Source organism: Cladophialophora psammophila, assembly GCF_000585535.1.
Source record: "Cladophialophora psammophila CBS 110553 chromosome Unknown aczJe-supercont1.16, whole genome shotgun sequence".
Lineage (NCBI taxonomy): Eukaryota > Fungi > Ascomycota > Eurotiomycetes > Chaetothyriales > Herpotrichiellaceae > Cladophialophora > Cladophialophora psammophila.
In genome coordinates this window covers 709,844-737,354 of record NW_006912937.1, presented here as the reverse complement: position 1 = coordinate 737,354, position 27,511 = coordinate 709,844, and the positions used below count along the sequence as shown (strand labels likewise).

At 45.0% G+C, this 27,511-nt stretch overlaps 9 protein-coding genes across 9 annotated transcripts; 2 read left to right on the top strand and 7 right to left on the bottom strand.

The window, feature by feature from the left end:
* Window positions 1-415: 415 nt before the first annotated feature.
* Window positions 416-1,081, bottom strand: A1O5_09539 (uncharacterized protein; the record flags this gene model as incomplete). The annotated part of the gene is made up of 1 exon (XM_007750118.1): window positions 416-1,081. The coding sequence occupies one exon, from the start codon at window positions 1,079-1,081 to the stop codon at window positions 416-418; it is 666 nt and encodes a 221-aa protein (XP_007748308.1).
* Window positions 1,082-11,676: 10,595 nt separating this feature from the next.
* A1O5_09538 (uncharacterized protein) lies at window positions 11,677-12,357 on the bottom strand (the record flags this gene model as incomplete). Its single annotated transcript, XM_007750117.1, has 3 exons — window positions 11,677-12,071; window positions 12,121-12,279; window positions 12,348-12,357. The coding sequence occupies 3 exons, from the start codon at window positions 12,355-12,357 to the stop codon at window positions 11,677-11,679; spliced, it is 564 nt and encodes a 187-aa protein (XP_007748307.1).
* Window positions 12,358-13,220: 863 nt separating this feature from the next.
* A1O5_09537 (uncharacterized protein) lies at window positions 13,221-14,021 on the bottom strand (the record flags this gene model as incomplete). Its single annotated transcript, XM_007750116.1, has 1 exon — window positions 13,221-14,021. One exon carries the CDS (start codon window positions 14,019-14,021, stop codon window positions 13,221-13,223), a length of 801 nt encoding a protein of 266 aa, XP_007748306.1.
* Window positions 14,022-14,594: 573 nt separating this feature from the next.
* On the bottom strand, window positions 14,595-15,252 carry A1O5_09536 (uncharacterized protein; the record flags this gene model as incomplete). The annotated part of the gene is made up of 2 exons (XM_007750115.1): window positions 14,595-14,780; window positions 14,836-15,252. The coding sequence occupies 2 exons, from the start codon at window positions 15,250-15,252 to the stop codon at window positions 14,595-14,597; spliced, it is 603 nt and encodes a 200-aa protein (XP_007748305.1).
* Window positions 15,253-17,252: 2,000 nt separating this feature from the next.
* A1O5_09535 (uncharacterized protein) lies at window positions 17,253-19,117 on the top strand (the record flags this gene model as incomplete). The annotated part of the gene is made up of 4 exons (XM_007750114.1): window positions 17,253-17,640; window positions 17,693-18,143; window positions 18,197-18,402; window positions 18,456-19,117. 4 exons carry the CDS (start codon window positions 17,253-17,255, stop codon window positions 19,115-19,117), a joined length of 1,707 nt encoding a protein of 568 aa, XP_007748304.1.
* Window positions 19,118-20,213: 1,096 nt separating this feature from the next.
* Window positions 20,214-22,060, bottom strand: A1O5_09534 (uncharacterized protein; the record flags this gene model as incomplete). Its single annotated transcript, XM_007750113.1, has 3 exons — window positions 20,214-20,359; window positions 20,411-21,902; window positions 21,968-22,060. 3 exons carry the CDS (start codon window positions 22,058-22,060, stop codon window positions 20,214-20,216), a joined length of 1,731 nt encoding a protein of 576 aa, XP_007748303.1.
* Window positions 22,061-22,981: 921 nt separating this feature from the next.
* A1O5_09533 (uncharacterized protein) lies at window positions 22,982-23,618 on the bottom strand (the record flags this gene model as incomplete). The annotated part of the gene is made up of 2 exons (XM_007750112.1): window positions 22,982-23,320; window positions 23,382-23,618. The coding sequence occupies 2 exons, from the start codon at window positions 23,616-23,618 to the stop codon at window positions 22,982-22,984; spliced, it is 576 nt and encodes a 191-aa protein (XP_007748302.1).
* A 548-nt stretch (window positions 23,619-24,166) lies between these two features.
* A1O5_09532 (uncharacterized protein) lies at window positions 24,167-26,068 on the top strand (the record flags this gene model as incomplete). The annotated part of the gene is made up of 5 exons (XM_007750111.1): window positions 24,167-24,420; window positions 24,481-24,871; window positions 24,922-25,428; window positions 25,483-25,565; window positions 25,615-26,068. The coding sequence occupies 5 exons, from the start codon at window positions 24,167-24,169 to the stop codon at window positions 26,066-26,068; spliced, it is 1,689 nt and encodes a 562-aa protein (XP_007748301.1).
* A 593-nt stretch (window positions 26,069-26,661) lies between these two features.
* Window positions 26,662-27,489, bottom strand: A1O5_09531 (uncharacterized protein; the record flags this gene model as incomplete). Its single annotated transcript, XM_007750110.1, has 2 exons — window positions 26,662-27,385; window positions 27,440-27,489. 2 exons carry the CDS (start codon window positions 27,487-27,489, stop codon window positions 26,662-26,664), a joined length of 774 nt encoding a protein of 257 aa, XP_007748300.1.
* Between the last annotated feature and the right edge of the window lie 22 nt (window positions 27,490-27,511).

Here is a 27,511-nt window from a genome sequence, read left to right as displayed (position 1 = left end):
GGCTTCTCATCATAGAGATTCGACCGGGAAGGACTCCGCATGACCTGTGCAGAAAGTAAAGGGCAACCAGCAGACAAATTCTCTCGGGCGCAATCGTCCAAGTGCTCGGCCATTTATGCACCTAGCTTATCTGGTCGAACAACCAGGACTCTGGCTGGCACATAAGATTTGTCTCGCCCTGCAGCGTGTGTCAGCACCAATACCGGTATCGTTGTGGAGCACAAGAGCTTATCCTGCCTGCAACTGATGCCAAGCCGCATTTGTCCTACACGCAGCACCAAAGAATTTCTATACCGGGTCTTGTCACCATTGATTCTGAAGACTTCCCGGGGTTCGTTAAGGTGGGAAGAATGAGGACCTGCGTGGGTTATCACACCGCACTACTTGTTGTGCCCCACAGCCAACAGTCCAGCAGCTATCCCAATACATATTCCATCTCAAACACTTCAGCGTCGATGTTATCAAACCCCTCCAAAGGGTGTTGAGATCCTTCGATCTCTCCAGCCCTCCCAAGGCTCTCGAGCCAGACCCAGGCTTTGCTCCCGCCCTCGTCTTTCCGGCCGAATGCGGCAGCGCTATTGGTCGCCTCGCCCATGCTTTTGAAGGCCTTGTGCTGTTTCTGTACCGATCCGCTCATGTCCCATCCGCCGGCTCCGGCAGCTGCAAGTCGGCTGTTGTTCCACTTCGTCGCCCAGTTGTCAACCACTGATTCAGGCACTTTGTAAATTGTGGCCCTCAGTCCCCGGGGCCTTCCTCCATGGTCTTGGTACAGAGCACTGATATTTCCATCAACATGCCGCACGATGCCAACAGTCATGTATTCGCCAATACTTCTGGCCAGGGTTACCGCATCGGGAGTTGAGAGGAACGCAATATGGTCGTTTCCGCTCTGCCAGCCGCCGACCAGATAGTACACATCCTTACTAGTCGGAGTAACGGAATGGTAAAGTTGAAAAGGAACTCCATTGGCAGCAGAAGTGGCGAGGTTGCAGGCGTTAGTCCAGGTTGCGATAAATGAATCAGGAAGGCCAAAGGCAATTGAAGGATGCAGGCGTACAGCCGCCAGCTCGATCAGCGGCATCTCGCAACAAAGGTTCAGGTATAAGATGCGAGTCAGAAAGTGAAACTGGCCGAGAAGAATCCGATGACAGTTAGGGACTAGAAATCTAGCTCAGAACTTGGGAACACAGAGCTTTATATTGTAACAAGGCGAGGTGGCTGTGCTGTGATGGGCTGTGCTGGGCTGGTAGAGCGGTGGCAGGGAGGAAAAGTTGTCTAGTCACATATCAAACCTAAATGGGCTGGCAGAGAGGGAGGTGCGGAACAGTTTACAGTGCTGGCAGTGTGCCATTCATTACAGTTTGAGCAGAGTATCATGAATTCCATGGCTTTTTGGCGCCGTCTACCTAATTCCTGAGTGTTTTATCAGTCCTGTTCTATTCCTCGATGCTGCCGCTGTGCTAGGTGTTCGTAGCTCTAGCCGCTGCCTCTCTGGGTGGTGTTAGTAGTGTTGTTGTCAGTATCAACCAGAAACGCGTTCTCGATTCCCGATTTACTGGATAGGCCTCTATGCGTTGTTGCACGTACACGCCGAACCCTGAAGTGCTCTATTATAATATATAGAACTAAAATTCTCTATTAATCTATACTAACTAAAGTAAGTAAATAATTTTTTTCGTAAAGTTATTAAACTTTAAATATAGAGAATTAAAGCTTAAAAAGTAGTTTTTTCTAAATATCTTAGTAAGTATTAGAGATATTAAAAATCTAAATAAATAGATTTATAAAGAATTAAATTTAGAATAATTTATGTATAGAAAGTTTTTTATTTAGACTAATCGTTCGATAGTTATTTAAAGAACGGAGTGAATGTTAATCTGATATATGGACTCTTCGCGCATTTTACTAAGACCACGAACGCTTTTCTACCCTAAAACCACGTATTAGAGCTTAGACCCTTCTCGCGAAGGCGTTTTGCTACGCAACACAGTGGGCGCTGCCCACTTATGGCAATTGAGCCGATGGGTCTGAGAACTGAGACAAGCGCTGTATATGGTGTTGTGGTGCTCGGCTAAATTGCCAATTTTTTGGATTTTTGCTCGCGACTATATGTTTTAGTTTAGCATACCACCATATCAGCTCCTTCCTTTTCTAGGCGCCACGTAACCTTCTCAGCCTTACCACTAAGATTATCCTTGTGCTCGGTTGAGTTTCCTTCCCTGTGTGCCCCACGTGCCTTCCGCGGGCTTCCCAAGGCTGTGTCTAACAGGGGGATCGCGCGCATCCCTCCTGCACCCTATAGATCTACTAAACAGAGACGGGATCCTTTATCGAAGGGGGCGCGAGGAGGTAAACGTAATGTGCGTGTGATATGACCGCGGCAATAGGATACTTCTCACAATAGCTATCGCACCTCTCAACCTTGACAGTCCGTGGCCGAAATCCGAAATCACATCTATACTGGACACAATTGGTTGAATCGACTCGACTCGACTATTCTAGGGAATTAGAGCAATATAGCATACGGACGAAAAGACTCAAACTCAGCTGGGCCAGAGCGCGAGTGAAGAGGAGTGAAAGTGGAATTAAGAGTGGGAGAAATAGGGAACCGAATGCTAAGCGCCGAACTATCTGTTAAGGTTCCTACCGGGGCCTAACTGGGTTAGGGTTCCTAGTAACAATCCTGATAGTATGAACTGGTTGGGAAGAACGCAAGGTATGAGAAGTCACTTGTCACTAAGAACTATAAGTTCAATAGTTAACATGAGTTGGCTACGAAGAGAGTATAAGCTATCTAGGGGAAATAAGCGTAGCTATATACTTGTATAGGCTTTCCGTATAGAGCAATGTGGGTCGGTATGTTAATATGTTGGTATATTCTAGTCCAATATGTTAACAGGCCACTTCTTTCCTATCCTAGACATTACGTGACTTCTTTTAGCCTTACTTCCCGAGGCTACCTTATTCGGTTGAGCTTCCTTCTTAGTTTATTCTACGTTCTACTCGCGGGTCTTTAAGGCTATGTCTAATACTATCTCTCTCTTAGACTTATTCGTTGTTCTTAACGTACTTAAGATAGGTCGTATTCTAGGTTTGACTTTTTCTTCTCTCTTCTTTCTTCATTATAGTTAACCATGTAGTTCTTTCGTGTTACTAAGATCCGTCGTTCTTCTAAATCTCAAAAGTCTCGAAGCGGTCGTCGTAACGAGCTTACCGATTCCATTTCCTCTGATTCTAATAATATTACGATGGTTGCTTATAGCGAGTGTGTAAACCACGGAGTAATTTATTATTATGATCGGGAGTAATCATTTAGCTGCGCGGAGTGTCTGCGTCACCAACGAAACTATAACGGAATATTTTCCATAGAGGAGTTTCGAAAAGTAGAGAAACAAAAGAAATAACTAATGTCCCGGTCTCGGACGAAACGAAAGAAGATTACTCGTCTTAGACGTTTACTTCTTAAGACGGAGAAGGAGAATATAACTCTATAAGAGAATCTATCTCGGTTGGAGAAGATTTCTAGCCGTATATTACGTCGAGAGATGTAGACTTTGGGGGTATTTAATTAGATATCTACGACTGAGAAAGTGGCCCTAGCCGAGCCTAACTTCGTTTAGTTCGACGCGCCGAACGTTGAGTAGATAAATTAGAAGGCTATATTTACTAAAACTACTCCGGGTGATCTCTTCGCGTCTTCTTTAGGAGTTCCTTCGAAAGGTTAGTTTCTGGTTTCTAGCTGTTTTTATATTCGTCGTACCTTAATTATTTAATTAGATACTGAGGGGTTCTACGCATAACGCGTCTCTTGAGAATCTTCTTAATATCGTATTTCTCTGGTGCTAATTCCTCGTTCAGCGATAGTGTCTTAACTAGTTTAGCGTTCTTTAGTGCTAGTTTAAGAAGTGCTTTGTGAAATACATTATGTATACGTATGTTTTTTAGTAGTTCCAATCGATATATAACTTCTCTAAGTTTATTCTTAATTCTAAATGGTTCTAATTTTATATAGTTTAGTTTTCTACTTGGTCGTTTTATTTTAATGTTTTTTCGTAAAAGATAGACGAGGTTCTTCTTCTCTAGAAGCGATTTCTCGATTCGTTTTTTATTTACGTATTTTACTATTCTTTTTACGAGAAATCCTAGATCTAATTTAAGTTAATCGTGGAGTTCTCTTATTGTAAGAGCTATACTTAGGGCTCTAAGGTTCGGGCTTTCATCTATTGTCTCCTCGAGTCGTGGATGAAATTCGTAATTCGTAAAGAATGAGTTTATTTCTATTGCTGATTTGTGATTATTAAAGTAGAATTGTGTTATTAATAGTAATCGTATCTAATTAGTTTAACTATAATCTATATACATCCGTAAGTATTATTTTAATATTTAGTTAGTTCTTTCTATTTATTTATCGATCTATAGATGAAACGATATAAATAGCTTATACTTCGTAGTTAGTAATTCTATTAATGTTTTCTAGAACTTAAATATAAAGAACTTATCTCTATCTATAATAATTTCTTTTAGTATTCCGTAATTAGTAAACACGGTTCGTAGAAATTCGTAGGCGAATTCTTCTACCGTTAACTTCTCTAGGTATAGTCTAAAGTAAGAGAACTTTATTAATCTATTATATACTACGAGTATACTATTATAAGTTACTTTCGTAAGAGGTTCTTTAGACTTTAGTAGTTTCGTAATGAAGTTAAATATAATCGACGTTTATACTTCTTCTAAAGTCTATAAGAACTATAGTAGTTCGTAAGGTCTATATCTTATATATTTCGTTTATATATATATTTCGCATCGATTAATAAATTTCTAAATATCTTTTCTTATATACTTTTAGGGATCGTGGTGCCTGGTGATGAGCTCCATTATCTTATCGGCTTCTAAATGTCTCATTAGTGGGTCGTTATGATAGTGTTTTATTACTCTAAGTCGTGCGACTTCATTGTGTACTCGGTCTACGAAATGATATTCTTTAATGTTAGTTTTTAGTTCGTATTCGTAGTTATCTCGTTCGATCGGACCTTTAATATTTACTATTACTAACATTAGTTATACGTAGGTTATATAGTCTCCTTCCGTTCGTAGAAGGAATATCGAAGTTAGTCGAATATCTTTTACGTAATCTAGTCGTCGGCTTAGAGTATCTACTCTATCGTTTTCTTTATCTTTAACGTAGTAGATCTTAAAATTATACGAGGCTATAGTTTCCGCTTATCGTACTTATCTTCTATTGAGTGCTTTAGTTATATTCTAATAAAGGAGATTTTTATGATCTAAATAGATCTTCACTAAGTATTTTAGTTCTTCTAAGTATACTCTTTAGTGTTTTAATGCTTTCACTATTACGAGTAATTCCTTATTATAAATGTCGTAGTGAAGCTCTAGTTCTATTATTTTTCTTAAAAAGTAGATAACTAACCTAATTTTTCCGTTCTATTCTTTCTATATTAGGACTGCGATAATCGCGCCGTTTAATGCGTCGGTTTTAAGAAAAGTCTATTGCTCCGGGTCGAAGATCGTAAGAATCGGGACCTTAGTAAAGACTTCCTTAAGTTTTCTAATTGCTTACCTAGCTTCTTCTATTAGAGTAAAGGTCGCGACTTCTTTCTTTATTAGATTTATTAGGGGTGCAGTAATTCGCGAATAATTCCGTATGAACTTTCAATAAAAATTAGCGAATCCTAGAAACGATTATAATTCCTTTAGCGTAGTCGATTCTAGCTATTCTAGTACGCTTTTAATATAGTCGGGATTTATCTTAAGTCCCTCTCTAATAACTATATATCTTAGAAATTTAACGTTATCTTTATGGAATTTACACTTTTTAAGTTTAACCGGTAGTTAGTATTCCTAAAGAGCCTCTAGTACCTTCGTAACGTATTCTATATATTCTTCGTAGATCTTAGAGTAAATTAAGATATTATCTAAGTAAGCGACATAAAAAATGTCTAAATATTTCCTTAACGCGTTGTTAATAAGTGTTTAGAACGTCGCTAATGCGTTAGTGAGCCCGAATAGCATCACACAGTACTCGAATAGTCCATATCGAGTTCTGAAGGCTGTTTTCCATTCTTCGCCTTCCTTCATGCGTATACGGTAGTACGCGTCTCGAACATTCAGTATTATAAAGTATTACGCTCTCTTAAGCCGGTCTTAAAGCTTATTAATTCTTAGTAACGAATAGACATTCTTAATAGTAATGTCGTTTAGCTTCCGATAATCTATATATAATCGAAGCTTTCCGTCTTTCTTTAGGACGAATAGAATAGGATATTCTACTTCTAACTTTAATAGTCTAATATAGTCTTTCGCTAAATATTCTTTAAGATACTCCCTTAAGGTCTTTTACTCGGTTTTCGACAACGAGTATAATAGTCTAAATATAAGATATTTTTCTTCTTAAAGTCGTATTTTATGGTCCTATAGTTTGTGTTTCGATAGGGCCTCGATTTCTACTTTCTTTTCGAATATAGACTTTAGCCTTTTATATTCCGGTGGGTATTCCGTTATAATATTAGTAAATATATATACTAGTCGCACTTAAATAACCTTTTTAGTGTGTTTCTAAGCTAAGTCTAGCTTAGGCTCTTAGGGTTTCGCGGTGTAGTCGTAATTATTAAACCGTACCTAGGTCTCTACTTAGTTAATAATCGAGTTGTAGTATTTTAACTAAGATATACTTAGTACTATATTATATTTTATGTTTATAATGTCGAGGTCTAGTTCTTCTTAATATTCGTCGATCGTTAATCGTATTAATCGTAACTTATATATAAGTTCGGATATAATGGTGCCGTCGAATCCTATAATTATATCGGATCTCGGTCTTTTAGCTTTCTATTACGGTAGCTTTTCTACTATCCTAGTGTGTACTAGATTCTTAGTGTATTTAGAGTTAATTAGAATACTAACTTCCTAGTTTTTTAATATTTCTTCGAGAAATATAAGCTTAGCGTTAGATCTTATAACTATATTTAACTTAAGTCGTTAATTTCTTCTTTCTTTTTTAGTTTTCACTAATCGTGCGCCGTCTTTACTAATTTTTTAGCGTTAGTGTCTTCTAAAGATATATTTCCGGTGGTATAGGTGTCTTTAATTTTACTATCGTTTTAGTTTTTTAGTTAGTGAAGATGATCTATTTTTCTATTTTTTAAATCGGATATCTCGTAGTTATGTACTGCGTATCGCTTTATCGATTCCTCGTGTACTCGCTGTGCTTCTACGGCGGTTATACCTAGCTTCTCTAGTTATAGGTAATCGAGATATTACGTATATAGGTGAGAAATTAGTCGTAGAGAGTAGACGTAAACCATTCTATAAGGGAATAATTCTTAAATGCTAATATTAAGTAGAGTTTCCACGAGTCGAAGAACCCTAACTCCTCGTTCTCGGTAGGTTCTTAAAATCGCTTATATCTCTATCTCTACTCTAACTAGTATTCGGTCTATCGTTAATCGAGCTTATATCTCTTCCTTAGATATTTAGATAATCGCTACGATTTCTCTTAGATCGTCTTCTATAAGGGCCCGTAATCGGGTTTCTTCTACTGAGGTCATCTCTACTTTCCTCATTAATTCTTAAGTTTAGTGAGTTCTTACTCTAATTCTTTCTACTACTTCTTAGAAAATTTATTTTAATTCTTCTTATATAAGAGATTCTAATTCTTTCTTATACTAAGTCTTCGATTCTTTACTAAGGTTTAAGTCGAAGTTATATTACGAATTAATTATATTATATTTTCTTAGTACTTCCGAGTCTACTTTCGATATATAAACGTTTAAGGTATTCGAGTCGTCTTCTTAGTAAGTATAAATAAAGTTTAGATAACTTCTTTTCTATAGATATTCATCGTTCTAGTAGACCCTTATACTAAAAGTTATTTCGATTTTAGAAGGAAAGTTTTCTAGTTCGTATATAGTATGGCTATATTCTGGTAGTGTTAAAATATAGTAGGGGTCTAAATATATTCTTCTTACCTAATATTTAGTTCGGATATATATACGCGTAAATATAATCGCTATTAATATCGCTTTCTTACTGTCGATACTTTCTTCGACTATTACTATTTCTTCTTCTACTATATTAGCTTTAGAGATAGTCGTCGCTATTTCCTTAGTTTTAGATTTCTTTTCGGTAGCTATAATCTACTTTTTCTTATCTTTATAGTCTTTCGCGTAATGACCTAACTTACCGTAACTATAATAAGTCGTTTCTTTTTCTTTTCTAGGATCGGTTTTTCCTTTTCTATTTTCTCTATTATTATTACGTCTTTTTTACGTTTAATCTAAATCTATAGATTATGGCTCGTAATAAAGTTCGCGCCTTTTCTAAGTATTAGCTCGTTAAGCCCTTATCGTATAGATTTTTTAAGTGATATTAAGACGCTTATACTGGTAATATTCTTTAATATCGTTATCTTCCTTAATAGCCGTAGCTATCTATTTCTCTAGTAGTTTCTTCTCTAAATATCGAAGTTCTCACTTAATTTTCGGCTTTAATTCTTCTCGAAAGATAAAGATAATGATATTATTTTATTAGTTAAGCTTCGTATTTAGCGTTCTAAACTTAGTTATATATTCTTAAATAGACTTAGTTTATCGGAGACTTACTATTTTCTTTTAAACTTTCTTTTCTTTATCTTTCGCCCCGAATACTAGTTTCATCATTTCCTTGAACCCCGTGAACGTGGCGAAGAGGCTAATAGTCTCGTCCTCTCTGTTATTCGCTTCGTTCTTAATATAGTTTTTAACGAAGGGTCTAAGCTAAGCCTCGGCATCACCTTCGAAGTAACTTCTCATAAAGAGTATTTTCTATAAGTTATTCTAAAAGTTAGTGAGGTTCATTAGAATATATAAATCCGTGTAGTGAATAAAGAGTATAAGTTTAGATTCTACGCCGTTAAAAGACTTAGATAAGTTGCCAATCTTTCCCTTAGTCACTAGTGCTAGCGCGGCGGTAGTTGTTGCCGTCCTTGAGGTACTCGGTGTTAACCTCGGGGTACTAGTAATAGTAGATATAGTGTCGTTAAGGGATAGTCGTACTATGCGTCGTGCTAGTTCGTCAATGAGCGAGATAAATCGGTCGGGTCTTTCTTAGCTACTCATAGGGGTCGTTCTCCACAATAAGGGTGGTAGCTAAAGTGTTAAGGTTTCTACCGGGGCCTAACTAGATTAGGGTTTCTAGTAATAATTCTAATAGTATGAACTGGTTAAGAAGAACGTAAGGTATAAGAAGTCACTTGTCACTAAGAACTATAAGTTCAATAGTTAATATGAGTTGGCTACGAAGAGAGTATAAGCTATCTAGGGGAAATGAGCGTAGCTATATACTTATATGGGCTTTCCGTATGGAGTAATGTGGGTCGGTATGTTGGTATGTTGGTATGTTCCAGTCCAACATGTCAATAGGCCACTTCTTTCCTGTCCTGGACATTACGTGACTTCTTTCAGCCTTGCTTCCCGAGGCTGCCTTGTTCGGTTGAGCTTCCTTCCTAGTTCATCCCACGTCCTGCTCGCGGGCCTTCAAGGCTGTGTCTAACACTATCGTTCAGCGATGAAGTTAGGGGGCGATATGAAATGGTCACCGGATTGGGGGTTCGAGGGTATTCTTTTGAGGACTCTAGTCTCCCAATCCGTGCTCGGTCGAATCCTGCTTCGACAGCTTCTCCTTAGGGCTACGAAGAAGCTGGACCTCTACTTTATTTGATCGTGGAACTTTCATATTCGGGGTGCTTCACCTAGACCTAAGCCACGCGGTCGAATTTTCCCAGCTTTAAATTATAGCATTCGAGCCATCAATGTCGCCGGCCTGCTTTGTCACTACATATCTTGACACCAGGGAGTTCTTCCCCATGCTTTTCCTTGGTGAAAATCTCGTATGACGTCTGATAGGCAAATTACCGTATGTCCTTGAGGATGTCGGACAGGTTGGGCTTGTTTTTGACAGGTCCTACTCCCGCCGTTGATGAACTGGTTGCGGATGTAAAGGGCCAAAGTGGGCATCCCCGCGTGTAACATGTGACTCATTGGAGGACATGTCGGGATTTCAAAGGGCTCTGGGGAGACGCCTGACTATATACTTTCGAAGCCGTTCGTAATCTTACGAAGGTCTGACTAGCCTACAAGCGGTCTTTACATCCCTTGGCATTGCCGGGAATCACCAACAGTGAATGATGAGGGCCGCTGGCTCGCTCGAGCTTCGGGACCTTCGCCTCGGTAGGTACAGGGCCGATGCAGGTCAGAGAATAGGCACGCGGTTTTGTCGACATCGACTCCCTCGCCCGGTTGAGGAGGCATCGGAAGGAGCGAACAGCTTGCCACCAGAGGGTTGGGGTGTGACGTGGTCCTGTAGAAACCTGCGAAGGCACAGGCGCCACTGTTCCAAGAAACCTTGGAGGTGCGCGCTGTTGGTGAGAACAGCAAGGACGACGTCTTATGATAAACCTCCCGCAAGACCGCAAAGCAGTCATGCGGTGTTTGGCGAGACCAGGACTGGCACAGAATAATGGGCTTCAGGCTTCAAAAGGTCACTCGGTGGGAAACTTGGGCGCGACTCGTGCGACAAGTCCAAAACGGTACTGGAGTTCGTTGGGTAGGAGGATCTCCAGTTTACTATGCTTGCACAACGGCCTCCAGACGGACGACTAATGTTCCCTTGCGTGTTCAGATGAGAAACAGTGCGAACCGAGGCCGGCCCAAGTGAATCCCACCTGCATGAGTTTCGATTCTTTGGTCTTCCGCGCTCATCCATCTGAGCCTCGCAGTCTCTCTTGCTCGACATGCAATCCGATTCACGGAACACCGGTTGACCCCTCTTCTATCTGCCTTCACTACCTCTCTGGCTTGGTAGGCATGCGACCTCCTCTCCGTCTATTAGGCCGTGCGGTCGATGTTATGCGGCGGCGCCTTGAAGGAACGGAAAAGCACGTTGCTGCGCCATATCCTGGACACAGGTTTGTTCACACCCAATCAGCGCGCCGGAGTCCATCAGCCTCTCCGCAGAGCAAGAATCAAGGCGCCGCAGCCATGGCAGTCTTGCACCTTAAGATCGCGGAAGTCGCTCACATTACCGGCTGAGTTTGGCTGCGTAACTTACACCTTGAGGCACCTATGGAACAGGGAGCATTGCAAACGAATTCGACCCTAGAGTTAGCAAAAACGATTATACCAAACGCGATGACGAGTATGTCGGCCCGGCAAGTCCTGTCCAGAAACTAACGCCAACTCTTTCGCACCCCAAGCAGGCTACCAATTTACCAAACGTGACCCAAGAGCCACATCTTGGACTCAGCAGCCATTCGAAGCCAGCAAGAATTCACCAAAGATATCCAAAATCTGAAGGAAGGAGACTCACACCAGACCATGAATGGCTGTACAAACAGAGCAAGGTGATCAGGATTCCTTATGGCAAGACATTGGAAAAGCGAACACGTGTGACCAAGTGGCAATAATCTGCACATTTGCACTTTGACGTCAACCGCTCCTGACTCCCCATCTTGAATGGATGGTTTTGGCTGCACCAAGGATCAGTACGGCACTTCCCGACCCCAAAGCCACAACGCACACCATGATGCAGTTAAATCTGGCTCTCAATTGGCGTGTCCTTCACATTGAATGGTTCGCCTAGAAGCCACCTTGTCAATCATATCATTTGTTGCATAGCATCGAGCTAACCCCCTTCCCACGGCGCAAAATTTCGATAGAACTCGTCCGAACAGTCCGCGGAGACGGGTGACGAGTTTGGCTCCCTTTCGACCGACATTGATCTCCGTCCGTGGGCGTCATCGAGGCACTCGGTTAACACGTGGATGATCTCCTCTTCCCAAAAGCCCATCTCGAAGTCGACTAGGCTATACGGTTCCGGTTTATCACCTATGTCCACCAAATCATCCATCAGACTCTTGATAGTGTCCGCTGAAAGTATGTCTGCAGGTTGCCTTCCGGTCTCCAAGGTTTCTGATATCATGTCTTTCTGTTTTTGTCCCAGCGCTTGCCAGCATAGATTGAAGTTTTCCCAGGATTGAAGGCGGTCCGTGTATTTCTTTTCGTCGTTGTGGTGTAGACCTGGAAGCAATCTCAGCAACTCTGTATTTCACAGCTCAATCAAACTTACCCAGAGCTGTCACGGAACTGACTAGCCGATGAGATCCTTGAAGCGGCTCGTCGGCGGCTTCTTCAATTCTGCAGGATCCAATGTCGCCAAAGACACGCTCGAACAGCCGTTGATACTCCCACAAGGCCTTGCCAGGTGGTTCCTGGAAAGTCTTTTTGGCTGTGGTCCTCAACGCCGCCTTTTTTTTTGGTGGGGGAAGGGGGCTCCACAACACTGTTCGAACACACCATACTCCATACTAGATGAAGGAGATGTCGCCACCGCTCCTTGTTCTGCTCCCACTCGTTCTGCTTGTGCGCTCCCACCCGCTAATACCATCCAATTTCATCACTGTAATACCACGACATTTTATCAATGCGGATGGAGCCAACAGTGGAGAAGAAATTGAGAAGACCTGAAACGATTTTGCGTTGACCCGTCCAAAAGGTTCGAAAACTCTATATATATATATACATATATACGAGGGCCGTATCGTTGTTCTGGTGCTGGAATTTTCTCCCGAGAGCGGCAGCCTACGGCAAGCCGCCTTAGAGTTCGACTTCGATTTTAATCCTGTGTATCTTCTCAGAGACTCTTGGGTAGGTGACCAGGATCCGACCTTTGTGCACGAAGCACCGAACGAATGGTCATATTTGTCCATGGATTCTTTAGATTGCGAAGAAGTCTTTGAAGGTAGCAAGGTCTATCGACGAGCCAATCATCGGGGAATGTGGGTTTTGGTGGGTCACCGATCAAGAGGCCTGGATGTCTGTCTACATGAGGGACTGTTTGACATGACCGGTTCAATCATCACCCTTCAGCGGGATCCATCAAAGACACGTCCGCATTGGGAGCTTTCTATCGACAACTTAAACGGTCCCTTTCGCAGGCGTGTTCTTGAAGGTCGGCTTAACAACTGCTAGGCTTGCAGAAACGATTGAGGCGTTCATTGTATATGGAGTGCATCCTCAAGTAAGGTCCTGGCTTTCCACGGTAGACTTCGCCTCGCCTGAAAGGAAAGCTGGTATCAAAATCGAACTTCCCTTGACAACCTTTGTCTAGCCAGCCACTTTTTGCTACAAGTTAGAGAAATGACCCGATCTAACCCCGTTCCCACACCATCATATAGGGTCACGGAATAAAAATAACAACTTGACAAACTCGCGTCCGATTTCCCAGCCTCCTCTTTTGAGAAGTTCGGCGGTATACTCAAGAAGCTCCTGGCGGCCTTCTCGACAACATAGCACGGGTATCCGGTCGAGACTGATTACCTTGTCTCCGCCGTCACGAACCCAGGTTGCAATTTTCGCGCTTGGCGAAGTATACCGTGTCACCTCTATGTCATCAAGTTGGAGCGTGGCACCCGCCACAGCAGATGAACAAGGCGGAGGAATAAGCCCGGCCGTTAAAAATAGAATGATTCCAGCATGGAAAACAATGAAAGGCTCATAGATCCAGCCAGTAGGGTATCGACGGACCAATGCTAGGATCTGGGCGCAGTGGTAGATGAGCTTGCGAATCGAGGCCTGATTGGCTGTAGCTAGGGCAGCTACAAGCAAGTGCACTGACTTGAAATCGTTGTGGATCCCTCTGGTCCCAGCAAAAAACCGTATTGCCGGATATAAAATGTTTATCAGATCGCTCGAGGCTGCCAAGTGGCCGATGTGAAATAGTTGCGCTTGATTGGCGATATGCCTGAGCTCAGAGCGGCCACACATCGACGATACTGCCACCGGCGATCGCGCGAGGCTATTCAGCGCGTACAGAATATGCTCTTGACCATCGTTGGGGCCTTGTGGCAGTGGATCCGTAAAGAAGTTTATCTTGGGTTCTTTGAGTCGGAAAAGCATCCGTATGAAAGTCAAGAAGATCAGATGCCGATGGCTTTCATCGACGTCAAAAGCTGCGTCGGGTGTGCCCATGAATAGAGGCGGAATGACGGCTGACAGCTTTGAAGCGAGCGGGTAGTCATCAGTCCATGGACGTAGGGCATTCCAAACATACGATGATTCTGCATTCCAGAGCTTTGATGAGCTTGGGAGCGGAAGTCTCATATCTTCTATCGTAAGACAGGCTCGAGTGTGCTGAATAAAGGCAACCGACGTGTCGTATTCCGGAATAAGGGAGAAGGGGTTATCAGCGCATGGAAAAATATATCTCAAACAGGACAGAATTTTGGGGGGAGCCTTACGTATATCGCCCAGGCGAGTCGATTTCGTCGTTCTTGGTGGATCCATTCTCTCCACACTTCTTCAGTGTTTGCAGAGGTTGATGAAGAAGGCGAATGGTCGTGAAAGAGCCCTATACATTCGGCATAATAGACCAGTGAGTTTCTACGTGCCTCGTTCATCTCGAAAAGATGAGGGTTGCCACTGAAATAACCATGAAACCCTTGCAAAAGCTGAACCGTTAGATAAGTCTCTGTACGGACAAAGTGATGGTCGTTCTCAGCCTGATTCCATTCAGAGACAAAATTAGCAAGCCACGTTGTACTTTCACAAGGTAAGTTTCAATTTTCTCACCTTCAAAGTAAGGATCTGGCGGTTGAGCTCTAGGATGGTTTTAGAAAAGAGTTGTGCGTTAGGTGAAGTAACATAGCTGGCCCCAATCCCAGCCATAGCAAGGGTCGTAATAAGACTATCATCTGGGTCAAAAGTAGGGCGATGGACAATCGGAAGCATCTGTGGAGAGTGATGAGAAAAGGAGGTGTCAACGCTTTGAAATGAGAAACCTAACCTCGTGGAAATGATTGAAGTATAAATGGAGGCAACTGCTGAGCACGTCCCTGCTGGAAAAATTGCCAACGTTTGTTGACCGCCACAAACTCTTTTGCGTGGCCAAATCAATCAGTTGGCGGAAAGAGGCCCGTGCTGCATTGCTCAGAGGCTTTGCAGAAGAAAGAATCGCCCAAAAAAAGGGCTGCACGAGATCCGGTTCGAATTCAGGTAGTACGGAGGCCTTCGCAGCCGTCTGCCATTCGATTGGCCAAGGAATGTCAACTCCCGAGGCATCTTGCTGCGATGTTGTTGGCCATGAACATGAAGCAAACTCGCCACCATCGGGAGCCTGTTCGAGACTGTTCATACACTCCTTTCCAGCCGGAATCTCAGTTGGGTAGGTGTTTTGAAAAGATATCAAGTTAGATAGGTCCATGCTGCTCTCAAAGGGTAGATGGAGCGCTTCAGAGTCGAGTTTCGATAGTGCCCGCGTCATAATTCCACTCGAGTCTGGGACTGGGATTGTTGTCGACCGCGTCGAACGCAGACGAGAAGTCAAATTCGTTATAATGCGTCAACAAATCAGACAGATCATGTTCAACGAAATCCGGAAGTGTATTTTGCGGACTAGCACAACCATTGCGGGAGTCGGTCGCACACCCGATCTCCATGGTACTTTGACTCTTGGGGTGCGAAGTCTGCTTCTCCAGAGGCAGAAATTCCAGGTCTCCCAATGGTTGATCTTGTTGGATTGTCATACTTGAAGTTCTATCGCGCGACGGAACCTCCAGGGTTCGGGGGATGTCTTGGGGAGCTCGTTCGTAGGCGCAAGCCATCTGTCGCTTAGAGCAGGTTGAACAAGATGGCCGCTCACCCAGGCACTTTAGCTTTGACCTACAAAGAAAAGAATTAAGCTTCACTCAGGGAGCGAGTCGATATTACCGACATCTACATACCTTGAGCATGGTATGCAAGCCTTTCGTCTGACTTTTGAAGGGCCGCAATACAAGTCGTGAGTCCTCACATGTCGCAACAACGTATCTCTAAATCAGATCAGAAGTGTTCCACCAATGTTATGATTTCCCCATCAATCTTCGGCTTACTTTCGGCTGAAACTTCGGAAGCAAATCAAACAGGAATATCTATTGAGCAATTATCAGGTCGAATGATGACATGGTCCTTGTGTGGCCAACAGCTGTCAGGTCGGAGAGTAGTGGCACACACCTTGCTGAGGCTTTAAGCGAACCATTTCCGGGAACAGCTTCTTTTCTTGCATCCATGACAGTCAGAAGGTCTGCGACGATGGTATCACTGGGGCAGGAGTCTGGTGGCTAGAACGGTGGTGGGCTATCGAAGAGAGCGGGTAGGGTGATGAAAGGGAAATGAACGTATTTCGGAGGAGAATTGGTGGCAAGATCTAAGAAGGGGCCCCCTCCAATGCCCCCCGCCTTTTTGGCGCGGGGAAGTTTGATGCATCTTGCGGGTAGCGACTTTCCAGGCGTCTCTGGAAGTTTCAATGGGTCATTACTAACCCATGCATCGTGACGGTAATGTGGGCCATACTCTCGCAAGTCCATTTCTAGAAGAATTCTGTGGCCTTGCTTTGGAGGATCAGTTAGTTGGTGGCGAGACTTACGGCAGGTTATAAAACTGACAGAGAGCATCGTTTAAATATGTAACCGGGAAGAGAGACCACAATAGCTGGTGCTTCGCAGCAATGATCTTGGCATATATCGACGTGCGGTAGATCTGAACCCCAGTCAAACAGTGAACGGGAAGATCCTCGCTCGGGCGAGGTCGGCGAGTTGAATCGTCTCCTTAATACTTATTAAGGCCTGGGCTCAGCCAAGCCACGTACTTTGACTCGTCTGAAGAATCCCCCAGCCTAACTCTCGAGGTTTATCTGCCTAGACTACACCGTATTGCCTTTGGAAATCTTTGTGTCGGAGAGGACAACTTGAATGCGCCCCAAGGCTAAAATAGAGTTTGTTTATTACCAGCTAAAGTACTGGGTATGGGTAATATTTACCAATACCCGATGAGTAATACAATGTATCCGATTTACAGGTTCATTGCGGTAATGTTACAGGAAAGAGTAGCTGTTGCCGTTCTGAAACTCTTCATGTTATTACCGGTATATCCTTTCGGAGTTTTGATGGAAGCTATCTAGATGTAGATCTTTATTGTGAGCCGATGAAACAGACGTCAACCGAAGTAAGGGCCCCCGAACATGTGATCGAAAATACATGACCGTACTATAATGATGTACCGAGCCAGGACAGCGTTGGCATTTCAACAAGGTAACAGTTTCTAAGGCACCCAGTGCAGGGAAAAGGAGTATAATACCACTCACCCTCACCCCAAACTCAACCAAGATCAATCTGTAAGGATAGAACTATATTCGGTCTCCTCGACTTTTGCTGTTGCGTATACGCCATGGCTCCCGCCAAAACTCAAACCAATTTGAAGAACATCGTCACCGTCACCGGAGAAGAGCAGACGTTCAATGCTGGCTTACTCGGTGGAGACGAGTACGCAAGGCTATCCGGATATGCCCCTGTCTCCGACCCAAAGTTGATCGAAGACGTTCCCCAGACGAGTATCCACCCTCATCGTCGTCGAAGAGTCGTCATCGTAGGTGGAGGCGTTAACGGCATCCAGCAAGCCATTGGTCTACTGGGCTCCGGCCATATTAAACATGAAGATATGGTGATTTTCGAAACAATGAGGGAATTTGGCGGTACCTGGGTTAAAAATTCTTACCCAGGCTGTGCTTGCGATGTCCCCTCAATGGTCTATACCACCAGTTATTACATCTCGAAATGTGGGTGAGCTCTACACTCTGACTGTCCCATAATAATACTAAATGATAATAGCCTATCGAAACTTTTTCCCCAAGCGAGACGAAATTTTGCAGTATTACCACAACTTTGCGCGCGACTACCAGCTAGATCGCTGTACCAGGTTCAATTCGCTAGTGAGGTCTTGCGTGTGGGATGAAGACCGAATGATCTGGCACGTCGCTGTCGCGGATAAGGCGGGAAAAGTTGAACATTGGGCCTGCGATGTTCTCATTCATTGTACCGGAAATCTCGATCGGCCCAAGTATGGAAATACGCCGGGGCGCGAGGTGTTCAAAGGTGACTCCTGGCACACGGCTGATTGGAGACACGACTACGATCTAACTGGGAAAACTGTGGCTGTCGTTGGTTGTGGTCCAAGTGCCGCCCAAATCATACCAGAAATTGTCGACAAAACCAAGCATTTGACGGTCTATATGCGCAACCCACCTCTCTGCATACCGCGTGGTGATTATACCTACAACAGGTAAGTGTATCAGTTCCTTTACGAGAGGGAAGCTATCTACTAACTCCGCAAAGCCTGTTTCGCTTTGCGATGAAGTGGATTCCGTACTTTCCGAATCTGGTTCGCGCATACATATTGTGGCCAATCGAGAAGTATGGAATGCGTTTGGTGACCGAGAACGACAAACTGAACGAAGACGCGACTCAAAAGGCTCACAAGCAATTAGAGCAACAAGTCAAAGACCCTGTCCTCAGAGAGAAACTAAGACCTACTGCCAAGTGTAAGTAACTGGAGGAACCATTCGTGTCAGACGTGACTAACCATATCGTCCAGACTGGTGCAAACGAGTCCTTTTGCTAGATACCTTCTATCCAGCTCTGAGCAAGCCAAACTGCACTGTTCTACGAGACCATCTTGTCTCCTACACCGAAGGTGGAATCATTTCTGCGGACAAGACCACCGGGAAACAGGAAGAGAGAAAATATGATGTCGTCATCTATGGCACAGGGTTCAACAATGCACAATACCTCGAACATATTACAGTTCGTGGTGTTGATGGTGCCGATATCCATACTCAGTGGAAAGACCACCCCGAGGCACTCTATGGGTTAGCCGCCAGTCGATTTCCCAACATGTTTATGTGTTTCGGCCCCAATTCGGTGGGTTTCTGGTCTTCACCACTGGATACCTGGCAAAACCAGGCCGAGTTCAACGCAATGGCTATCGGAGAAATAATCCGGCGCGAGAAGCAGGGGAACAAGTTCGCCATGTGTCCAAACAGAAGGGTCGAGGAGGAGTACAACCAACTGGTCCAGAAGAATCAAGAAAGGTATACCTGGGCAAATCCGTCCTGTCATTCATACTACAAGAACGATGGGGGATGGATTACGTTCACGATGCCTTGGTCTCACTCGGAATATCACCAAATGACGCACAAGATCAACTGGGAGGAGTGGGATCTGTACGAGAAGCCATTGCCAGCTTGCAAGCTCTGATCTTGCTGAACTCACCGGGTCCAAGCTATGAAAAGCCCTTCATCACTCATTCAGGCGAAAATTTGGGACGAGTTGATCTTTTTGCCAATCAAGTGCTGCGTGTTTAAAAATCAAGATAATGCTACGTACAACGTTGTTCTGCTTGCAATCCCATCATTTCAATTCCTCTATCTCCCCTCCCTAGTCTATGCCGATACCTTGCTGATACCTTGCCCTTATATAGGCGCTTGGTTACCCTCGTTGTCGTTGCAGCGTCCTGCGACGTCGCTGTGATCCTTGTCGATGCTACCGGATGTTGCCTCAGCCATCATTGCGCTACTTGCAGCATTCCCGTGTTGGTAACCCTCATGCAAGCAGTAAGGATCGAAGTTTCTGATCGGCTTACAGAGTATACCCACGCATGTCTCAAAAGTTCCCAACGGTATTCCTTGCGTTTATTCCTTGCGTTGCTCCTACAGTCATTCTGACCGTAGACCTTAGAATCCCTGGAACCGGAAAATGGAATGGCGCACCCATTTCCACTCCTTGGTTGCATTCGCATTCTGGGTCGGCCTCGATGCTTACCCGGGTCAGAGAAGTCACGTAGCCCCGAGTGTTCTGTCCCAGGCTTCCCTACAGGTTAGGGGGGAGTAAATGTATTCGGATATGTTTTCTCAGAAGGGTAGCGTCGATCTGGCGGAGGTGTCTGCCTGTGATCTAAGACTGGTTGAGTCGAGTCTTCGGCCCGTCCGGTATACGGTGACTGGCCGAGCAAGGCCGACTTCAACTTGGCGTCTAGCCACGAAAACAGCATCACTGCAGTTTCTAGTTTGCCAGTCTCTACCGCCAACGGGTGAACCCTTTCATTGCCAGCAACATTCTACATCTTCTCGATCGAGACTGCTCCCTCTATCTATGCACCAGCAAACAGAAGTGTTTCAGCTCAAGAGGAGGAGAATCCACGTATTTTCCACCACCAGCCGCTTTGCGGCGCTCAGGAGAACTCAGAATAGAACGTAGAACGCAGCCAGAGACCTCTCCACATCGATTCCTAGGTGCTCAAACCTCGTCGGTCCGGACCCGCAAAGCGCTCTTCCATTAGCACGTTCCACCTGATTCATTCAAAATGAGTCGTAGCGATATGGGGTTTTTCAGCGTTTGAGATATGCTCAAACGTAGCCTGCGACTCCAAAACATCCTTCTCGACCGGTGCATCGATATGCGAAGTGAACTCATTCTCCGGTTCGAAAAGGAAACAACTGACTATGGCAGATGTTAACGTTTGAAAATTCTTTGCAGACATTCGGCACTTACCGATAACGGCTAAGAAGCAGAGAGTGCATGACAAAATCCACGCATCCCTGAAAGCAATGTTGTAGGCTTTCAACAATCCCATGGAAGCTGCATTGATTATATCCAGTGTTATGCTAGGAATCTGCATTAACGCATTCTGATCTCGTGCGATGAGTCCTGAAATGAGTGCGGGAAGGGACGTCTCGGGCAATCCGAGAGGCAGAGCTGCCGCAGCAACCTTTGTCGGAGCGTTGTCAAATAATGCGCTGTTGAAAATTGCATTATTGATAGCTAAGCCGACGGTGGAGCCCACGGCTCTGGCAGCATTAAGTAGTCCCGAGGTCTCTGAAATTAAGTCTGGGGGCGTACTCATCTGGGCGGCAACCATAATTGAAGGGAGCATCCAGGCAGCGCTGATACCTAGGATGAGAGAGAAAATCCAATAATCTGGGCGGGGTGTGCTCGAGTCGGCGGTGGCCATGCAAATGAGACCGACCAGAGCAATCACCATGCCAATGATAATTGGGATCCGTACGGTTCGAAACCTAGAGCCCACCCAACCAACCAAAGGTAGTGCAGCGGTAGCACCACCGAAGGCGACCACATAATGCAAGGTGCACGTAAAGAAACCCTGTCCTGTAAAGGTGGCAATTTGGAAGACAAGGTAGCCGTTGACGGTGAAGAAGAATGCCCCTTCCACGAACATGAGGACAATGCTGAGAGGGAAATTACGGTTCTGGAACAGGCGATGATTCAGAATGCCGTCCTTCTTGAAATACCACTCATAAATGCCAAAAGCGATCGTCAGAACAACGCCACAGGTGAAAGTAACGTAAACCCGCACTGATCCCCAGGGATAAGGGTTCTTGTAAAACGAAAGTGCGACGCAGAATAACACCAAACCTGGAGTGAAAAGAAGATAACCAGTCCAGTCAAGTTTTCCAAGCTTTTCCCTGGCTGTTAACGTCGTCTGAAGCTCTCTTCGGGGGGGGTCATAGACAAGAGCAAATCCAACGGTAGCAGCAGCAAAAATACCGGCGTGGACGTAGCTGAAAGTACGGAAGTTTTCGTAATGGTTGTGTCTCAGAAGAGCACCCGCCATAAGGAGACCAGCAACGGCGGCGAAGGTCCCGGATGCATAAACCAGTGCTTGAGCGTAAGGCCGATGTTTTCTCGGAACGACTTCTGACCCGATGGCCACGATCAACGGCGCTCCTGCAGAAGCGATGCCCATGATGGTAAAGCCTGCGATTGCAGCGCCCATGGATTGTGCACGAGAAATGACCACGGTTCCCACGAACCCAAAAGCAGTCACAATGGTAAGAATCCATTTCCTACCCCAATAGTCGGCAATTTGACAGGCAGGAGGGGAGCCAATAGCCAGGAAGATGTTGATTACAGTCGCGAACCATACACCTTCAGCGGGGCTGTTGAACAATATTCCCAAGGGCTGGGTAAGGATGCCAGAAGCGATGATTCCAATTGTTTGACCTGCGTAAACAAAGCACACCGACTTCGAATGACATTAGTCTCGCCAACCACCTTCACGTTTGATTCACACATATGGACAAAACTGACCGCCAGGACAATGAAAGTTTTTGCATGAATCTTGGGACGAATAGTGGAGGAGGCGTCTCCAAAAGGAGCGGTACTGGAGCCGGCAACCTTCATTGTCGACAGAATTTGAGCGAAGGCAGGGGGAAAGAGCATCAATTATCAGGGATTTGAAGCCAAATGATGGGACGTGAGGAAGAGTGGGGAGTAGTGGTTGCAAGAACTTCCGTTAGATAGTATGGCAGACTGCTTGTGCCTAAATACTAAAACAATCCGATGTCTTGATCCGGTGGGTTGTGATAATGGTAATAGATTACTAGACTAGTACTACGGGAACAGGCTGCTTTCATGGCCTGGGCAACAGATAGCTCTCTTACAGTGTGCCGGGGGCCTCCAAGCTATGGGGCGGTGGTCTGGGGTCAAGATTTGCAAAATCTGGGGGCGAGGATGCAGCCTCTACACGATGTCTCCGTCGAGTCGAAGCGTCTCTCGACTTATTGTCGATAAATTCAACAACTCCGCTAGATACATTGAGAAGATGCAACCATAACTCCGAGGGGACCGGTATTTCATGTCGATTTCATGTCGACTCCGGAGGCGGGAAACAAAAGCTAATGCCCCTGGGGTGGCTCTGTCTAGTCGGCATTAGGAGAACCAAAGCCGCTCCCACGAAAAAGTGTAAGCTCTAGGCGCCCGGTCAACCAACTCGGGCTCGGGGACTTTCTCGAGTTGTGACGAACAGGTTACCCCCCTTTAAACTGCGCCTGAAGTAGTCTAATTCGGATAACACTCATTTCTTCCTGGAACCGAGGATAGACTCACATGTGTGAGGCGCTCTCGCATACTCGGGGTCGGGGGGAGAGGTGGGGGAAGGAAGAGGACAATATCTTGAACAATCTGCAGAACAAAACCGGCAAGAGCACGGATTTCTTTGTGAGGATCGTTTTGATATGGCAATGTCACCCTGGTTGACAACTTTGCTACACCAACACTCGAAAGAGTTCCACCTCTCTCAGATTTTCAAGCACATTGCTCAGCCTAAGCTAGATTTTCATTTCGCATTTTGGGCAGGCTATTCTTTGCGTGATCTTGCTGCATTAGTTCAATATAATATCCATCCGGATCTTCCACAAAAGCGATCGGCCCTACAAAGTGCCAGAAACCTTGATTACGGCCTTTCCCAGAAGGCTCAGCACCAATTGCCCTAGCCACGACATCGAGGCTAGCTTCATCTGTGGTACCGGGATACTTCAACACCTTCACTCCAAACTTTTTCATATGCTCCATGGCGGACATGATGTCTGGGACTGTGAACATGAGCTTAATGAATCCGAATCCATCGTGAGTCTTCGAATTCGTTATCAACGGGCCAGACGTCTTGTAGAGGAAAAGTTAATGCATAGACCTCAATGTATCGTCTCCAGTCAATCAAAGTTACCTCAGACCATATCAGCTCTACTATTCCTTCACGATCAAGTTCCAGGCCAGGGTTGTCCACTCCTCCAGGAACATAACCCATAAAGGCAATGGTGAATGTATCAGCTTGTACTTTTTGAAGGAGGCTTAAGCCCAGAACTTCTTGATAGAAAGAGATGGACTTTTCCAAGTTAGATACTCGAATTCCAGATTGGTTAAAGACCCAGCCCGCGTGGGGTGATGGAGCTGCCGTGGCCATCTTTCCGATTTGGCAGCTACCCCCTTGAATTGATATGATAGAGATGGTTTATTAGAGAAAGAAAGAAACAGAATTTATCTTCGGTATATATCCCACCTTTAGCAGATAAAAGTCTCAGTATATCTTTCATTATATCGATTAGTTTGGCAATGCTATTAATGAGTCAGCTGTCGGAAATACCTGGTAACAAAGGAATAAAAAACCGAACTCCGAATGCCGGGGGTGACCCACATCAGATAATTAGACTTACCTGTTATAGTTGGTATATTTTTTCAGACTGCTCCTGAAAACCCCACTTACAAGTTTCCGATATTTCGCATACCCGGTAGGTGATTCTTAGCGTTTACCGAGACACCTTTCTTAATTAGGGAAGCTAGTGTTCTCGCACCTATCAAATGAGGTATACTTTTCACGAGTGCACCCGCAGAATGAATATAGCTGACAATGTAACTGCCTTCTTAAAGATACCTCGATGCCGCAGATTATTAGTGGTTGATTATGTGCAACTTTTTTTTTACTCAGTCGCGAGAAATATTCACTACGCTAAAATGGCATACACCCTTCAGAATGAAGCCCAGAGGATTTTTCATACAATCATCTCCGACCCTCGCTTACTCATCCCGGATGAGATTAAAGCTCAGGCGGATAAGGTGAAGTTTGTGGGAGAGGAAACGCAACCATACTTTCCAACACCCTGGAAAGCTGCGGAAACTCAGGCTGCCCTGCTTGGTAGTATTGGCCTCTTTGCGACGGCTATATCTAAGGAGCGCTATGGACTCGACGAAATTGCGACTATTGATTTGTGAGTTGAGCAGAACGTGTCCTCGACTTTCTTGCTCAATGCGAACTAACCGGGACCTAGGGAAAATGCTCTTCTTTCTGGGCTCGCGATAGGTGTTATGCGAGGTAACGGGAAACCGGTGCCAATTCTCCCGAAGACGGCCGAGGTCACACGTCGTTGGGACCATGGAAATACTCGCGAACTGTACCGACAGCTTGGAACAAACATATACAAAACCAGAGATGGTCAATGGTATCAACTTCATGGAAGTATGGATGCTACGCCACTCCTTCGCATGCTTAATTTACCACAACATGACGAGAAAAATCGATCCTGGAGTGAAATTATCGACATGTATGCGGAAGTTGTAGGCCAAATCGACGCAGAAGAACTTGATACCTGGAGCAACAACGTCTATCGCATCCCTGGCTGCAGGTGCTTTAAATTGGGAGAGCTTGAGACACTCCCTCATGTTAGTATGGCACGGGCATCGTTTTCAGACTACTGACGGACTGTGATTAGGGCAAAGCCATCAAAGACGAGCCATGGTATAATTTGATTCCGCAGCCTTACTATGAACAACCGCCTGCACAATGGGTTTTACCTCCGGATACCGCTGATCGAAGGCCTCTTTCCGGCATCAGGGTACTAGACATGACTCGAGCAGTCGCCGGTCCTACGATCGCAAAAGTCCTTGCCGCCCTTGGCGCAACCGTTATTCCAGTGGCCTCATCGGCCAATAACGAACTTCCAGTTACACTTATTGAGGCCTGTCTGAACAAAATAAGTGTCGATATCGACCTGAAGACCTTTGAGGGAGGAAAGAAGTTTCTTGAGCTTACTCAGGATGCTGATGTCTTTATTGATGGTTATCGGCCTAGTGTTTTAGAACACCTCGGATTTGGACGGGATGCAGTATTCGGCTTGGTCTCGGCGCGCAGTCGAGGCATTGTCTATTGTCAGGAAAACTGTTACGGATGGAAAGGCCCCTGGTCTGGCCGTCCGGGGTGGGCACAGATTGGGGATACGGTACGTATTTTTGGCTCCGGAATCTAGGATTCATTGTCAAACTGACCTCGATAGGCCTCTGGAGTAGGGTTTGCTTGTGGAAAATTCCACGGTTACGATGAGCCACATATATTCCCGGGGCCCAACGCAGACTACTTGTTAGTATACCTTCTCTCCTATGAATACACTTGAATAACGAAAAGTTAGATGTGGTCACGCTGGAGCGATTGGTGCTTTACATGCTTTGTATCAAAGAAGTAAAACAGGCGGGTCGTACCTCGTTCAAGCCTCCCTTATCGTCTCCAATCTACAAATGATGAGTTACGGACAATACTCGGACGAGCAAATCACGGCTTTGAAAAAGCGCAACAAGAACATCATAGGGAAACCACGATACTATGATGATATAATGGCACAAAGCTCTAAAAATTTGTTGGTCGAAGGCGTCTGTGCCGACCGACCCTTGGAGAAAGCACTTCGGGAAGAGTTCTATCAGTCTGTTGACGGTAGTGCCTGGGGCTATGATCACCCTCTTGAGGTGATAAGGGTAGGTGTGACTCTAAGCACCTCAAGAACTGACTTTGTTCTTTCAAGCGCTCCATGTGGTTACCATCTTCCACAATGGGAGCTGAAGAAGAACCCAGATTTTGTGCCTTTGTGAAGTAGGCCGCGCTGATGAAAGAAGATCAGAAGGTATACCAATTAGAACAGCGTTGTGGGTAGGGCAAGGCAACGTTGGGGAATCTATTTATCTGAAGTAGGTACAGTACGAAGTCGGTATCCAAGCTGGTGCTCGAATTTTCTCCAAGACAATATAGATAACAACGAGCACGCGCATGCGAGCGCGAGTAGCAACACAATGCTTTTAAACTGAGTAGCAGTACTTTACTTTGTACTCGCCGGGCGACGCAATCGTCGGGGAAGCGATACATTTATGATCCTCCCCTGTAGTCCATGCTGACGAACTAGGTAGCCAAGTACGGTTCAACTCATTCTTGCTCGCAGTACGGAACATATCCGTTCCAGATCGGCAGACACCAACACCTTTTAGGGCACGTGCCACAACTACGTCGGCGGAGTTATGGCACGTGACACTAGCCAAGGTGCGTGCCCGAAGACGTTGCGGAAAGGGTGGCAGTCCAATTTGCGGAGCCTCCCGTGTAATTTTATCATGGCTGCAGGTCATTTCCTGACATAGTTGTTCTCTGGTGTACATGGCCATGACAATATTATAGAAAGTAACGATGAAATGTCCTATGAATTCTCGACTAAAAGCCAGCTGTCCATGAAGTCTATCGCCTGCAAGAAAGCAGCTTCAGTAGCCCACTTGCTCCCTCTCTTGCCTAGATCAGCTCGAACCGCAAAGCCATGAGATACCCCGGAATATAATGTGATCTGATATTGGCATGATGCCTCTCTCAGCAGCTTTTCGGTCAGATGTCTCTTCTCCTCTGGGAAAACAAAATCGTCCTCTGCGGCAGCAATCGAAAGAGGACCCCTGATCCCCTTCACTTCCTCCTCAGAGACAAATGAAGGATGAGCCACATAGCCAGCGTCAACGAGGCCATCCCCTTTCAAGAAGCGGCAAACGTATTTGGCGCCGAAGCAATACCCGAACGCGCCAATTTTCTGCACGCCATGCTCATTGTGGAGATAATCGACGCATTGTCGAACAATTGGATCAACTTCCTTGGTTGTGTGAGGATTTTTGCCCCCGGTTCCTTCCCTGATCCAAGTCACAAAGTCAAAGTCTTCAGTTACATTCGGTGGTAATTGGTCACTGTTGAACAGATCCGGCATTAAAGTTAGGTAACCATTGGCTGCGATTTGGTCTGCGATTAATTTCGCATTGTGGGGGATACCTAAGATATCGCTGAGATAGAGAATTGCGACCTGAGAATGGGTTTTCCCTGCAGACGGTTTGGCGATGTAGGCGTCGATCCCCCCAACTTTCGTATTTTCACCTGAAGGGGTTCCTCTTTGAGAAATATTACTTCGTTATTCCGGAGATCGTTCACCAGGACTAACTAACGAATGCTTATAGCCAACAGTGCAGCATCTAGAAGCTGGATTTGATGCCATTTCAATTATTTTGAGTTCAGTG